The sequence below is a fragment of the Herpailurus yagouaroundi genome, unplaced genomic scaffold (genome assembly GCF_014898765.1).
Source record: "Herpailurus yagouaroundi ecotype Mexico unplaced genomic scaffold, PumYag 165, whole genome shotgun sequence".
Taxonomy (NCBI): domain Eukaryota; kingdom Metazoa; phylum Chordata; class Mammalia; order Carnivora; family Felidae; genus Herpailurus; species Herpailurus yagouaroundi.
In genome coordinates, this window is record NW_024412406.1 from 15,690,354 (window position 1) to 15,707,791 (window position 17,438).

A 17,438-nucleotide genomic window follows, 5' to 3' on the forward strand; every position below is an offset into this window, starting at 1 on the left:
AGGGGAAGGAAAAAATAAAAAAAAAGAGGTTAGAGTGGGAGAGAGCCAAAGCATAAGAGACTCTTAAAAACTGAGAACAAACTGAGGGTTGATGGGGGGTGGGAGGGAGGGGAGGGTGGGTGATGGGTATTGAGGAGGGCACCTGTTGGGATGAGCACTGGGTGTTGTATGGAAACCAATTTGACAATAAGTTTCATATATTGAAAAAAAAATTTTTTAAATAAATAAAAAAATAAATCTCTGATCTTCAGTTTGGATAATTTCTGTCAACCCATCTTCAAGTTCACTGAACCTTACTTCTATATTGTTCAATCAGCTGTTAATCCTATTAATTTTTAAAATCTCAGATATTCTAGATTTTCCTTTACATTCTAGACATTCCTTTTCGTTCTTCTTATTTCAATTTTTCTACTGAATTTCTTGTTTACTCCTTGAGTTCTCTTAAGTCCACAAAATATGCATAATAATTGCTTTTAAAAAGTCTTTGTCAGCTAATTCCAGCATTTGAGTAAAATGGGGTCTGCTTCTATTGATTTGTCCTGATTTTGGGTCACATTTTCTTACTGTGTTGCATTATTTATAATTTTTATTATATGGTAGACATTATGGTTGATTCTTTTTAAGAAGTCTGGCTTACACTGTCTTCTCTAAATGATACTGAGTTTACTGCCAGGAATTAAATTATTGGCAGACCTACTTCACCTTTGTAGGCATGGTTTTATGCTTTGTTAAGCTGGGGCTATTTCAATTTTTCCTTCATTCTTATGAATGACTCTCAATTCAGTGTGTGATCATTACTGCTAATGGTTGACGCTTCTAAGGTCCCTTCTGAATGATAAATGAACTTAGGAACATTTACCCTCTCTGGTTGGGATGGAACTCTGACGTATTCCAGCTCTGTCTGACCTCTCTTCTATTCAGTTCTCAGACTCAATTTGCTTCATGCAAGAACAGCACAGTTTCAGTTAAGGATTTAAGGGAACATACCTGTTGATTTATGTCCACACCCTTTGCTCAGTTTCCTTCTGTTGGCATACTGTCCCATAAATCCCAGCTGCTTCAACAGCCACAAACTCCAATCTCTTCCTTCTCAAATCAGTGAGACTGCCACTTTTCACTCTCCACTTGAGCTCCTCATCCACACAAGATGGGCAGGGAAGTGTCACCATGAAAAAAGCCAGTGTAAAACATAGGGTTCACCTTACTTGTTTCTCTTCTCGTAAGACTCAAAGTCCTGTACTGCTTTTTGTCCAGTGCCTGAAAAGTTGACCTCATATACTTTGTCTAGTTTTATAATTGTTAAATGTGAAGAGATAAGGCCAATACCAGTTATTCCAGCGTAAGTGGAAGCAGAAGCCCCTGATGTTAAATTTTAAACTTCGGTTATTGTGTGAAAACTGCATGTATGTAGCAAGTAACTATAAACATGTTAATATGAATGTGCATTTTAATGTGCATTGTTGCACAGTTAGTGTTTGATTCAGAGGCTTAGGGATGTGATTCTTGAGTATCAACTATGTAATCTAGGTAATTTTTGCTTTGCAAGGATTTGGGTCCTTTTCTATGTTGTGAGTATAGTAATAATACCTGCTCCATGGTATTGTGTGGTTATTAAGTAATGTACAGAAAGCACTAAGGACAGTTCATTTCATATTATAAATCTACGTAATAATACTATTCTTCCTACATTATATATGAAAGTATCTAAAATGTGACCAAAATATTCTAACAGTAATTATTTCTGGGTAACATTTATTTGACTTCTGTAATTTCACACTCTTTACATTGAATATATATCTTTTTTTCGTGTGGGGGGAGAGTTCATTTATTTTGAGAGACAGAGAAAGAGAGAGAGCATGTGTAAGGGTGAGCAGGGTAGGGACAGAGACAGACAGAGAGACAGAGAGAGAGAGAGTCCCAAGCAGACTTCACGCTGTCAGCACACAGCCCAACACAGGGCTCGATTTTATAAAACATGAGATCATGACCTGAGCTGAAATCAAGAGTCGGACACTTAACTGACTGAACCACCAGGTGCCCTGAATATGTATCTTTTCATAATCAAAAATAAATAATATTTTATTTTAAAGTTTATGTATTTATTTTGAGAGAAAGAGAGAGAGAGGCAGAGACAGAATCCCAAGCAGGCTCCACACCATTGCGGAGCTCCATGCAGAGCTTGAACTCATGAAACCGTGAGGTCATGACCTGAGTCAAAACTAAGAGTTGGATGCTTAATTGACTGAGCCACCCAGGTGCCTTCAAAAATAAATATTATTTTAAAGGACAACTGACTTCCAGAAGATCTGATATTAAAAGCTCCTAAATTAGCTTATACTGCTAAAGGCTGCCAACATTTTTCCAGAGAAAAATTAGTCTTTGTTCCAATTTTTTTTTTTTTTTTTTGCTTATCGGGAGGGCAATAAACAATGAAATAAGTTGATAGTATACACATTTGAACATTCAGGGGAAGAGAGAACTAAGAATGCAAAATCCTGAAGCCATTAGACCAGTAATGAGCACATAGGCATTTTCATGCCTTTCCCTCCCCTCCCACAAACTGAGAATTATTTAACACCTGATTATGAGAAACAATGATACAATTTAGAAAATAAACTTATAAATGTGTATATTTGATGGCATTTCTCTTTATGGTTGGAAAGTTTATATTAAACAAAGATAGCATTTCCAAAGGAACAACATGTTTGTTTCTAGGTGGAATAATGAGCAAATAATCTGAACTTTATCACACACACACACACACAAGTTGCTTCTGGGGTGCCGGGGTGGCTCAGTTGGTTAAGCAGCAACTTCAGCTCAGGTCATGATCTTGCAGCCCATGGGCTGGAGCCCCGCGTCAGGCTCTGTGCTGATAATTCAGAGCCTGGAGCCTGCTTCGGATTCTGTGTCTCCCTCTCTCTCTCTCTCTGCCCCTCCCCTACTCCTGCTTGCTCTCTCTCTCTTTCAAAAATAAACATTAAAATTAAAAAAGTTTTTTCAGTTGATGCTTTAAGTTTTCTTTAAAAATTGCTTTTTTATTAAAATTTTTAAATCTTTATTTATTTTTGACAGAGAGAGAGAGAGAGGGAGAGAGAGAGAAACAGAGAGAGTGGGAGACCACAGAATCTGAAGCAGACTCCAGGCTCTGAGCTGTCAGCACAGAGCCTGACACAGAGCTCAAACTCATCAACTGGGAAATCATGACCTGAGCTGAAGTTGGATGCTTAAACGACTGAGCCACCTAGGTGCACCCCACCTTTAATTTTTTTTTTTATCTTTATTTTTGACTGGAGGGGGGGCTTCTTTGATTTTTTTAAAATAGGTTTTTGAATTTTCTTTCGGTTAAAAGCTTTTATATTGGAGAGTAACCGTTCACATTCTTTTTTTTTTTTTTTTAATTTTTTTTTTTCAACATTTATTTATTTTTGGGACAGAGAGAGACAGAGCATGAACGGGGGAGGGGCAGAGAGAGGGAATCACAGAATCGGAAACAGGCTCCAGGCTCTGAGCCATCAGCCCAGAGCCCGACGCGGGGCTCGAACTCACGGACCGCGAGATCCTGACCTGGCTGAAGTCGGACGCTTAACCGACTGCGCCACCCAGGCGCCCCGTAACCGTTCACATTCTTAATTTTCTTTATCAAAATAGAGTGGCTAGGAGTTTATTTGGTCCTTGGTCCTTTTATATTTAGACTATATATGAGCAGAGACACCTTTCTTATCTTAACTACTACTTCCAGTAAAAGACGTCCTTAACTCAGCCACGGAGATGTTAGGAATCAGATGGTATCAAAATCTTAACAATGCTGCTTGAAAAAGTTTCAGACTATGAACATCAAAAGTCCATAAAAAAAAGATAAGAACACCATATTGTAGCCTGAAAAAAATTTCTACCCTTCCTCTCTTGATATTTTTGCTTGTTATTGGATATGGATTCTCTGAATTGTGAGAAGATAAAAGAATGCCTTAAAAAAAGAACGCGTTATAATATGAAAATGCATATAGCTTACGCAAGCTTTGGAAAATATTTACTTCTTTGAGCTAGTCTTGGAATGCTACATATCTTACTCCCATGATAAGTCGGCATTCATGAGGCCAATAAAATCTTCACGTTTCTACAAACCAGGTATCACCTTCATTATACCACAAGACTTACGGATGTCAATGATTGTAAATCAGGGAGGCAGTAACATGGCAACAAAAACAAATACATATTAAAAAATCAGAATTTCCTAGATTTTGATACTTTTTTAAAAAGTTTTGATACTTAAAAAAAGTTTTAATATTTCAAATTGCTGAAAATAGTTTCTTCAAAGTATTAGAAAAATTTGAATGTTATGTTCTTTTCTAATGGGGGTACTGTCTTTAAATGCAAGATTCTTTTTAACACATTGGGGGAGATTTAGTCTCATGTGGCATTTTCTTTTGAGAATGTTGTTTGTGATTTTTTATTAAAAAAAAAAAACTTTTAATGTTTATTTATGAGAGAGAGAGAGCACAAGCAGGGGAGGGGCAGAGAGAGAGGGAGACACAGAATCTGAAGCAGGCTCCAGGCTCTAAGCTCTCAGAAGAGCCTGACATGGGGCTCAAACTCATGAACTGTGAGATCATGACCAGAGCTGAAGTCAGATGCTCAACCAACTGAGCCACCCAGGTGTCCCCTGTTTGTGTTTTTTAAAGGAAAGGGAAAAAATTAGAAGTAGGACTTAAATATCAAGTGGAAAGTATTTTTTGAAATAATTTCCATGTATGTAGAACATACCTAGATGAGACATTTATGACAAAACACTAAACACTTTAAACCCCCAAGGCCAAATTCCCACGATCTTACTTTCTTTTTCACATGTACTAAATCTCATGGGCTAGATGGAGACAGGAAGGGAATTGGTATAAAAGTGGTATGAATTATAGTAACAAATCCTTTTTCTATCTCTAGTCCTTTATGAGATACACTGAGTACTTCACAGGGGTTATTTTACCTAATCTTCACCAAACTCTTTACCTAATCTTCACAAAACCCTGTAAGTGTTGCCAAATTCCCATTTTTCTGATGGTGGGTCCAACATTAGAAAGTAACAAGTTATTTTCTCAAATTGTAGAATTAGTAAGAGGCAATGGTGAAACTTGCATCAAGGATTACCTGAACAGAAAGCTCATGTATGCTGTTTTTATTTCTAATATTATATATACTCTCTTCCATACAATTAATTTCATTAGATTAATTTAAATTTTGTTTTACCATATATATAATACTCTACATTAAATTCCTGAAGTAGACTATATCCAAACAAATGTAGGTAATTAAAAAAATAAATATGACAGCATTTAAAACATGAAAAACAGCTGGCCTAAAAACACCCTTCTGACAATTCCTTAAAAAGTAAATTTTAAAGAAATTAAAAATTTACATGGAATTTTATGTTTATAGTCTCATATAAGTAAATTCATTCCATATTAATTTCAGTCATTGAATCATCTGTTGCAGAAATAAACCAAAATGTTAAAAAGTAAAATAAAATCTCTTAATTTACCACCTTTAAAACACTGTCATATTTTTTTCTTATTGTGTTCTTTAGTGCATGTATAAAAGCATTAGAGCATTTTAAAAATATTTTTTTCATTATTAAGAATATTTTCTGAAATTATAAAACATGTGACTATTAAAAAAAGAAAATCATAATATTTTCATTCTAAAAGAAATTCATATGTATAGAACCAGTTCAAACATTTCAGATTTTGAAAAATGTATTTCTAAAAAACCTTAAAAAATCTTGAATGAAGCTTTACTTTGCAAAAATTATTGTTTTCTGATATTGAAACTAATTGACAAGTCTGTGATCACTATTATTACCGTGTATTCAGTATTCAACTTCAACAATTTTAGCTTTCTATTTAAGATGGTTAAATAAGATGTCAATGATATTGTAACATATAGAAATCTAAACAGATTACTGTGAGTTACACAAGAAGTTTTAAACAATTCAGAAGAACAGTTTTAATACCTCTTTAATGTCTTTTGGTTTTGATGTTAAAATGTAAATAACTGCTGAGTTAATAACATTCTGTTGCATATTTTCAACCACAAAAAAATACAATAGAATATTGACTTTGTACCACTTTCAAATGGCTCTTACAAAGAGTACAAAATTAATTCAAATTCAGTCAAATTATATGAAAATCATTACCGCAGCTAAACAAATCATCCTGAAGTATATAACACCACCATTTTATTAAGTATTTGAAAGAGGAAAGTTTATTTCAAAAACAATTAAACCCTAATAATAATTAATACTGATTTTCAACTTGGTTGTGATTTGTTTATACAATGACTTAATGTAAAACCATCAAAATTGTGCTGTTTCAATATTTTCATAGTTATCAATATAGTTGAAGAGTTTTTAAAGCTTATAAATTTTTCAACACTTTTAAGGTTTTATTTACACAGACGCATGTAAACATACAATACAAATTTATAGTTCTTATATATCTCATTTTTTATTTTCCCTCCTATTCCTGCTCTCAGCTCAGCTTTTGCTAGTGAACATTCATGTGTATGCACAAAATATTTTTCTTTTCATCCTAGAAGTTATATATTTATATGGAAGAAAAGACAGTGGAGTAATTTGTTCTATATTCTTAACCAAATCATATCGATGTCTGCCCTTAAGTATCCATGTTAAAAATAAAAATATAATGCTTTGTATTGGCTTGCAAATACCCTTGTAACTTTACTTCCTTCCTCTTCAAGTCTTTGATTGTATTATCTTGTGGGAAACGTCAATATTTACTTTAGTAGGTATTTCCAAAGTTAAAGAAAGCTAGGTTTTTTTTCTGTGCTTATAACTAGACAAAATGTATGTGGGGTTGGAGGATTTAAATTTATTTGGAAGGAAAGTTTCATCTATAAATTCTAGTGTCCTTTCTCAAATATTCCTGCTGTTAGGCACGACAAATAAAAATAAAAGCATTTTCAGAGAATATCCCATTTTTTTCCTACAACATCCCCACGTAATAGGAAGGCTGATATTGTTACCAGCGTTTATAATTAAGTACTGGTAGCTCAGGTGACAAAAGGCAACATGCAACATGAGGGCTGGAGCTGGTCTTAGAGTTTTTTAGCTCAGTGCCTTGGCCAGAGACCACATAATCACATCATAAATGTGGCTCACACCTTTGCAAGATACTCAGTGAAAAGCTACGGCCTAAATATGAAAAAGCACATTAACTTATATTACTGTTATATGTCAAAGAACTTGTAACTTATTTCAAAGTGAGAAATATGTATGAAACAACTTACCTACAAGTATACTGAAAACAGCTATCTCTCAAATAAAGGAATTTTCACACAGTTATACCACTGAGATGAAGGACAACTGTCAATAATTTACTTGTGGGTTTAGATTTTATTTTCAAACTATTGACTTTATTCTGCTATGCTGATCTACTTTTACCACTGGAAAAATTTTTTTAAATGCCATAAATGTAGGATGATGTATGTTTTTGGTGGCATACAAGCTTATATTTATTTAAAAGGCAACCTCTACATGTAAACACTGGCTATCATTTGTAAATATTTCAATATGTTGTTGGAAATTAACACAAATGAAGAATAAAGAAAATGAATCACAAATGTGATTCCAAGCATGAAACGAGTACTTGTAGAAGACAGTGAAGGGGGCTATAAATCACATCTAACAAAAGCAAAGTAAGAATCCTAAATAAAAGTTTAATAGAATAATATGATAAAGTAGAATCTCAACAAAGCCATGTCCTCAGGACTATGCTAGAATCATTTCATAACACGTAATTTTTCTACTCTAGCAGTTCACTTTTCAAGTGCTCCTAAAAAATATGATATCAGGAAGAAAGACAGCAATAATTAGTCATACAAACTACAGTAACCAAAGCTTCTTAGCAAGACTTTTCCTTATTTTCAAGAGACATTTCAAAAAAGCTAGATTAACTCAGAAGCCTCTATTCCATGTTATTTTTATTATAAAAATCATACTTTCTGCAATTTTATTTCTCTTGCTTCAGGATATCTTAGATCAAACGACAAAAAAGTTCATTGACCATACCTTCCAGATTAGTTTCTCATTGTATGTTGTACAGATCACCTGCAACAGAATTTGTTGAAAGACTGAAGGAAGAGCATTCCTGTTGGAAAATGGTGATTCATGGGCTGTATTCAAATCTAACAAACCAAAAATTGAGGACAGAGGGAACTGGAGATTGTACTTAAAATAAGCTACTCAGATGATTCTTAAGCAAACCAAATCTTGAGAATCATCCCTGAGTAGTTAATACTTCATGAAACATGCCCAGATTTATGCAAACTTTAACTCCCAGGGATGTGCAGAGTCATGTAATAAGTGGAGAAATTCATAAACCTATGAATGAATTAATCAATAGACTAACTGAGAGCTGAAGGAAAAACCTACAAATTGTTTGGTTCTATGTAGATGCCAATGTGCACTAGATTCACCATTCTCTCAAAGTCCAAAGAGGTCAAGTAATTAGAAAAATATAAGACACAATAATCCTAGAGCTGTACATTAATACAAACTAGCACTGTTCACATAGCAGGCGCATGATATTTGCTGAATGAAAAAAAATGTGTCTGAGTGGATTTTCTCAAATGTTGTCACTGTAATCCAGAGAGACAAACAGTGCTATTCAACTCCACTTAGACAACACTTCAACCTGATCCCACTTGGCATTTGTGCAAACAATGATGGCTCTAAAGCAAGGTGACGTTAGAATTCAGCAATATAGGACAAAACTCTATAGCAGAGACATTTCATAGAATCTCTGTTACAATACATCAAATGGTTCAACAGGAGTTAATACGTATTATTTGGCATGTGAAAGATATTTTCATACATCTGTGTGAAGTTCTAGTTTTTCAATTATATTAATTCATTTAGTGAACATTTAAGAATATATGTGTAGATTTTCTATAATGTTTAGGTAATTGTGGTCATCAATTGCAGTGTAATTACTGGAATTTCTGACAATATTCTGTATTTAAAAATGAGAGGTACTGAGATTGAGGTGATGTGGGTGTTATTTTATTCAGTATGTTCTAGATTTAGGGCACTGACTTCACTGGTGCTCAAAATCGCTATACCCTAACACCCCACAAATTTGGAATATTTTAATCTCTAATATGTACTAATACCATATTAAGTTATTTTAGTACTATGCTGAATGAATTTCTATGCAGCATTTAAAGCAACCTTACATATAATATAAATTTTGGAAAGTCTTTGACTTTTTAAAAGAATCTTTTCTACAAAGAATCTTCATTTTAAATTTTTTTTTCAACGTTTATTTATTTTTGGGACAGAGAGAGACAGAGCATGAACAGGGGAGGGGCAGAGAGAGAGAGGGAGACACAGAATCGGAAACAGGCTCCAGGCTCTGAGCCATCAGCCCAGAGCCCGACGCGGGGCTCGAACTCACGGACCGCGAGATCGTGACCTGGCTGAAGTCGGACGCTTAACCGACTGTGCCACCCAGGCGCCCAACAAAGAATCTTCATTTTAAAGTGACAACTCTTCCGTTGTCCTGGTATTCCCAAATACGAATATCCAAAGGAAACAAAGTTTATGGTGTATGCTTTAGACTATTTCACATACTTAATAACATTAAAATATAGCTATATAGATAGGTAGGTAGACAGATTTTTTTTTAACATTTAAAGCCCTCTCCCCTTTTTTTTATCCAACATCATTGAATGACAGCATCCATTTTTCATTAAGTGAAATGCCTGTTTCTATTAATTAAGTAAAATGGATGCTTTCTGCTAAGAAGACTCCAACTGGAAAAAAAAAAAAACGGAACAGAATATGAATGTTTACTTTATAAATATTGGTCACATGCAAAAGAATTTGTCAAAAGATTGCCTTAATGCAATGAGTCCCTCTTGAAAATTAAGTTTATATGTTACATAGTTTGATAAGATATTGGGGTTTTAGAAATTCATAATTTACTATATTCTGCAGAGAATACCAGTACAATTATACTTGTTCTTAATTACTAAGTTTAAAGCAAATAAAATATACTTACAATCACCTTGCTTATTTTTGGTAATACAATGTTAGTTTTAATTTTTATATGATATGAGCTAAGATCAGAAAGTATAAATCATGACTAATGCTGTTTTCCTTTTGTAGCATCTCTGAAATTTGATTTTTATATATTTGCCTCATCATCAATTCTGAGAAAGCCAAAAAAAATTTTTTTTCTGTAATATCCTATACCAAAATATGTAAGAATAACACTTGTGCCTTTCAAATAATTCTGATATTTCCAAATAAGTATAAATTATATTCATGGTAATCAAGCACATAACTGCGATTAGCTTTTCATCAGAAATAAAATGAAAAATGCATATAGTGAAAATGAACTTACATTTACAAGTTGAAATATCTTTGAAATTAGTGAAGCTCCTCAAATTTTCTGTGAAAGTTAGTGGAGTAAAATATAGGCATTTTTTATAAATCTCTTGCTGTACCATTGTAAATTGTCTCTCCATTTTTGAAAAATAATTAATTTTAATAACTTTCAAAAATATGCAAATTTAATAATCATGATCATTAATTTCCAGCAGTTACTAAAATATTTCAGAATATCTTATATTTGAAGATGAGAACTACATATTTAAGGTGAGTTGGCAGATATTTTATTCTATGTCTTCTGCAATGAAAGCACCAATTTCACTGGTGCTTAAATTTGTTAGTTCTTAAAATTCCAGAAATTTGGATATTTTGTTCTCTGGTATATATTAATTCCATATTAAGCTACTTTTGTGCTATGAATTTACAAATAGGATTTAAAGCAATCTTACAGTAAATATTTAATCTACTTAAAAACTTATAGATGCCGTATGTACTATATTTTCACATGTCAATATACTGGGAGTAGAAATCTAACAACATACAATTAAACAACTGTGGAGAGTTAAATATTAATCAGTATGTATTAATAATGCTAGATTCCTTTACAAATGAATTAAGGTAAGAAGTTTTACTGACCTCTACTTCTTCAACTAAAAGGCTCTTTTCCCCCTTCCCCTTCAACCAATTTTACTTAACAACAATCCTTTGTTCCATTAACATTAACTAATAATTATACTTCTCATTTAATTATCACTTCACAAAGAATACATACTACTTTTCATGCATATAGATTTTTCAGCCAGTTAATCCCTGATATAGATAACAAGACAAGAAACCACATAAACTATAGCAAACTCATTCTATACAATGTTGCAGATGTGCAAAATATATTGTAAATAGTCTCTTGCCTTTTACAATGACTCTATGAACTAAAATTTGATTTCAAATAAATTTTCAGGGACTCAGCATTTGTATTTTCCTCAAATATATACATATAATATGCTTTTCTAGGATCAGGGTTTCAAAAAATATCGTCTTAAAATTCTTCAATAATAAACAAAATTATGAAAATCTAATATTAAAAGGACTGGAAAAGTAAGTATTATAGTATCTAAATTGATTTATCAGTATCACATCAATTGATTAGTGTAGGACTTGAAATCTAACAGAATATTAAGAGAGACATACATGGCTATTGAAGACGTCAAGTCTTAAAACTGAATAACTAAATTATCAATTTATTTTATACCCATATTCATCCATATTAATAGTTCATCCATTACTACATCATGACTGCAAAAAATTTGTAACTTACATCAACTGAAATTTTTCATGTACACCTGGTTTGATTTCATATAAGAGATGAACCATCATCTTAGATACAGGTATATGTAACATTGTAAGTCATGAATTTATGCACACTACTTTTGAAGAAAACTGAGTCTCTATTTTAAATATATATTTTCTAAATGATTGAATGGATAAGTGTATTTGCATCTTAAAGACAAATATTTCATACCTAAATAACATTTTACATAATTAATGAACTTCTGGGTAAAACAATCGTTCAGGTACAATTTTCTGCTACATGACCTTTGTTCACTGAGACACGGGGCAACAGGATTGCATATGGCATTATTTCGGAGGACAGCCTGGCACACTTGCAACATTCCATGTTATTGCAGACAAATCTCATAATCTGGAGACCAGCATTAGTACACTACCAGCTGCCTATGCTAAGATATATGGAGTTCCATGGAGAAAGCCCAAACTGTCAACTAGTTTTCATTCTTCACTTCGCTCAGACCACAGGCTACAACGTCTAAATGAAAAAAAACCATGAGGACCAGCTATTAATGGCTCACATTAGATAGTCTCAAAAAACCAACCCTCTGGTCTTCAGCTTGGGAGACTAGAAACTTTAAGGAGCTGCGATCTAGGATGTACCAGCACTGACACCTGAGTTTCCTTAAAGAACCCCTCAATCGTCACTGAAGTTTATGATTTCCTCCACTCTAACATGACACTCCCGATGCTATCAGGAAATCCAAAGTGATTCTGAGCATGCCTAGATTTCTTCAAAAGATTATCTTTGCAAGGTAAGTATAATTTCCTTCCTGTGGATATCAACTGATCAAGAGCCGTCAGTCACGCAATGGATGGGAGAGAGAACAATACCTGTACAATTCAACGTCAATGTACCAAAAAGCCAACGTTGATGTTATATGAACAACGTCCTGGCCCTGCCAGTGACAGTCACTGTTCAGACCTTGACCCCTTCACTGTTAACGACCAAAGCAAAGGAACAATTTACAAGCTCAGTCATGGAGCACAACTGCAAAAGAGTCCATTCGTACAAGAGCAAACCTACAAGGCTAATGACTACACTCTGCCTGCTGAACTTCCATCCACTTGTCCTCTAGGACTCAACTCACCGCTAGAATCAGCTTCTCTATGAAACATTCCTTGATCATCATCCTCTACCTCTGCATTAAGTGTTATCCCTATTTAAACTGTGTGCTTAATCACATTAGCACCTGTAGCAAGAACTACATGAATGTAGTTACATTTTTTATCTCAAACACTAAGAAATGCAAAGTTCCTGCAAACAGAATCCATGATTGTTTTATTATGATCCTACGACAGAGCTCAGTGCCTAGCATGAGGTAAATGCTTAGAAAAACATTTCCTGAATTGAAGTTGGGGAAGGTACCACAACATCTGGCATATCTGCCACATCAATGATTTGGAGGTGGGGAGATGAGATTCCTTGAAAAAAAAATACTCAGACTTAATTGTTCTTAAAAAAAAAAAAAAGATGAACAATATAAAGTGAAAATGCCATGACAGTCTCCTCAATGCTGGAATGAATTCAGTATTATCAGAAAACAGTGATGAACCTGCCATCATTGAGTAAGTAACACCTCTTTAGGTATATGCAGAGGTGTTTTTTTTAAATCTTTTTTTTTTTTAAATCATAGTATTTTTTTTTTAAATCATAGTATTTTGCTGCCATGAACACTTAAAACCCAGGAAGCTCATTTAGAAAAAAAAAAATTTTAAATGTCTGTATGTTTCTGAGACTCCTTATTCTATGTTAAATTTATTTGCAATTTTTGAATGATTACATTATTTATTCACTTTAGTATATGGTTACAAAGTATTCAAAAATTATTCTAATTATTTAGGATAAAAGGAAAGTTCAGTTAAAAAAAAACTACTATCCAGAGATTTATGGTGAAATAAAAACATACATTTACTTCATTTAAGATATAAAGGGTTCCCTACATATACAACACTAATAAGGTTTTCATGAAAGTAACGAGCCTATAAAAACACTGAAATCTTGCAAACTTTCCTGTCATTTATGGAAGACACAAAACACTAATTTACTATCTGTCCCTTTAAATTTTACTCTATTTTTCTAAAACATCCTTGAAACAATAGGGGACACTCTGGAATGAGGGCTGAAATATGTATTTTGGATATATTTTATAGACAGAAGATGTGATCAAGGCAATCATAATCAGAGAATAAAGCAGACAGACTTGAATTTTTATCACAATTGCACAAAGAATAAAGCTTGATTAAAGAGTCAGAAGGTAAAGTGCTGCATATACAAAGATAAAATACAGTCTAATAAATACTTCACATGCTTAGGTCATTTCAACTTCATTCTTACATGCAACTTCATGAAATTCTAATGTAAATAAAATATGTGTTAAATGGTGTCTTTCCCCAGGACAAAACTATTCAAAAACTTTAAAATCTCTAAATCACTACACATTTTTACAATGCCAGAGAAGAAGAGAGAGAGAAATTATTAATTTTTAAAATTACCCAGCAATTCCATTGCATCATCTTCATTATCAATATCTTCTTCTGTTACAGATGGGGTAGGGCTATGGAGAGACTCAAAAGAATCTTGAGAGAGCATTGCTGCCAGAAGTTTCTTATGTTGCTGTTGCTGCTGTTTTAATCCTTTAGTCTTGGGCTCCACCTTTAAGCTGAAGAAATATTTAAATGTTAGTTTTCAATGATGACAACACTATCAATTAGCTGTGGTAAATAAAGAAAATCTGCAACCAAACTTTCATTCAATTTTTGCTATGCAAAATTATAGTCATATTAGTAAAATTTTTCCCAAGGATGAGGGAAATATAGACTATCTTCTTTCCTAGACATCCTTTGGTACCTCATAAACAATCTTCCAAGTAGGTATTGGTGAGAAACATGGCAAACTGTAACTCCTGCCCCTTTTAAGGGAGGAGGTGCTAATCAGCCATGTCACTATTAAAGCCCACTGTTGATGCATTTTTTTCTGATTTTTTTAAAAAGAGGAGGCAGAAAGTCCAGATTATTATGTAAAAATCCCTGATCTACGAACAAATGCATGTCAAGCAAAACACATGTAACGGGATAACTATTATACTATCACAAGACTATTTTAAAATGAAAACGCTAGTTTCTATAACTGAAATAACTTTCCTCACTATTCCTATCGGGCTGCCTAGATATGGGGTTAGGATGAGGTAGAAGAAAAGATGAAACCAAAACTGGCAATTAAATGTTTCTCAGTTTCTTTGAGTTTAAAGAGTCTTTGTAAATTTGGAGGAGTTTCTTTGTCATAAAGCCAGGCTCCTTTGGGTAAATTCTCTGTCTTTCATGGTTCCCTCTCCCCCAACTTCTCAAGACAGTATCTGATTGGACAACTTATAAGTCCAAACAACAATCACATATAGTTAAAAAATTGTTCCAAAGTTCATCTTTTCTCTATAATCCAATTTCTTTTCATATTATTGCCCAAAGGAAGGAAATGGCAAATGTCTCTTCATGAAAGAAAAACACATGATGTAGAGGAAATCTCTCCCAGGCAAGATGAAAACATAATCTTTCTAAAGGTATTCAGAAGGACAGTCCATAAGGCAAGTGGGTTACATGCCTGGTCCCCACTGCCACCAGGCCAAAATGTAGAAGGAGTGTGGTAAAAAAACAAAAATAAAGAACCAACCAGATAAATTTCATGGCACAGATCAGAACATTTCAAGTTCTCTTAACAGCCGTACTAGGTTCGACATTGTCTAAGAAGAGGATGGAAACAGCAAAATGACTTTGTATGTCATCAGTGGGCAAAGATCAATCAGTCCAACCCCATTGGTTCACCTCAAAGTTAGGGTGGATATGAAAGAGAAGGTCAGGGGAAAGAGGGGCAGAGAAAAGCCTTTTGTTTGTCCTGGTTAATGCTAGTTAATAAATGTAGAAGGAATGGTAGAATCAGAAAATCACCATTTCACAACCACCAACATAGTAACTGTTCAGGCAAGGCCCACCAGTGGATACTAATGCCCTTTGCTGAAAGATAGTTGGGGGGAGATGGACTGTCAAAAATCTCAAGGTGTTTTTAACAGATTACTAACATTTTTAATTGATTTGTTTTGCTTTGAAATAATTACAGATTTACATGAAGTTCTAAGAAATGATACACTGAGATCCTGTGCACCCTCCCTTTCCGCAGTTTCCTTCAACAGTATCATATTCTAAAACTACTGTACAATAGTTTTCTGACAACGATACAATTCTCTAATCTTACTCAGATTTCCCATTTTAATTGTACTCATTTGTGTGTGTATGCCTCTGCGTGTGTATTTAGTTCCCGATATTTTTAGTATTTGTGTAGATTTGTGTATCATGTATCCACCACCAGAATCAAGAAACAGAACATTTCAAACATCACAAGGTGCCCTCAACCTGCCCTTTCTGCCACTCCCACCAGACTCCATACCCCTTTTTCCCCCATCCCTAATCTCTGGCAACTACGAGTCTGTTCTCCATTCCTACAATTTTCTCATTTCAAGAATATTATACAAAGGGTATCTATGTAACCTTTTAGTATTTTTTTTCGGGCAGTCTAATTACCTAAGGATTCATTCATGCTGTTCCATGTATCAAGAGTCCATTCCCTTTCTTTGCTACGGCATGCATGTACTTCAATCTGTCTAGCCATTCACATATTGAAGGACATAGGGGTTAAGTTTTTTGGCTATGAACATTCATATACTTGCTTTTGTGTGAAGATAAGTTTTCATTTACCCGAGACAAGTTTGGTATTTACACGTTTAGTTTTATATATAAAACTCCCAAACTGTTTTCCAGAGTGACCAGAACCTTCACGTTCCTGGAAGTGTCATCAGTTGAACAGAAGGACTGGGGAGGAAGGACAGAGGCTTGAGGAGACAAGACAAGGCATGCAATCGTCATTGAGGAGTGTGGACATGTGAACAGACTGGATGAACCCAGAGTATCTTTGGGCAGGACCAGTGACCTCCTAGAGTTTGGTGGTCATGGATTCATAGTGATACCAGCCGGTGTGGCCATGTGTTCTTCTCTAGCCTGTGCCGGTTCAGCCATGGAATAGTCAGAGTTAGATTTAAATAGGGTAGAGTTTTACCACGTAAGTAAAACAAAGGAAAAGAGAGGTAGGGGAAATAGGGTTATACCCAATAAATAGATTACAATAATGGGTCCAAGCCAGAAGCTGTATAAGGAGAAAAATGAGGAAAACAAGGTGGATGAGGGGCAAGAAAAACTGAGTGGAACCAGTATATCTAGGTCCCAGTTAAAGTTGGGTACTAGTGGGAACAAACTAGAAAGATAGGAGGTATAGTCAGAGAGTGAAATGCCTGAAATTGACACTATGGGTTAGCACTTAATAATAATGAGGCTTAGATATGACAGAGAAGATAAGTGACTAAAGTAGGGTGGAATTCACGATCAGTGGTGAAGAGCAGACTAAGGAAGGAGAGGCTAGGTTTGGGAAAGAATCACTAATGTGGATACTAACTTCACCAAGATAGGGAGGGGGCTGGGGAATGTGACAATGAGCCAGATGCATGCATTATTTAGGAAAAGAGGAATGACCTGGGATTTGGTAAACGATTGCTATGAGAGGTGGTGTAAGATTAGCATGTTTGGAAACAAGAAATACAGAACTGGAGACTTTTTTAGGGGGAAAGGAGACAGCAAGATCTGCAAGCAG

The 17,438-nt window shown here is 34.3% G+C and overlaps 1 protein-coding gene across 1 annotated transcript in view; it reads right to left on the reverse strand.

Moving 5' to 3' along the window:
• The window catches only part of CUNH8orf34 (chromosome unknown C8orf34 homolog), a 412,431-nt gene that overhangs the window by 233,779 nt on the left and 161,214 nt on the right, over positions 1–17,438 (reverse strand). The window contains 1 exon segment of the mRNA XM_040487647.1: positions 14,243–14,409. Coding sequence (XP_040343581.1) covers positions 14,243–14,409 — 167 coding nt within the window.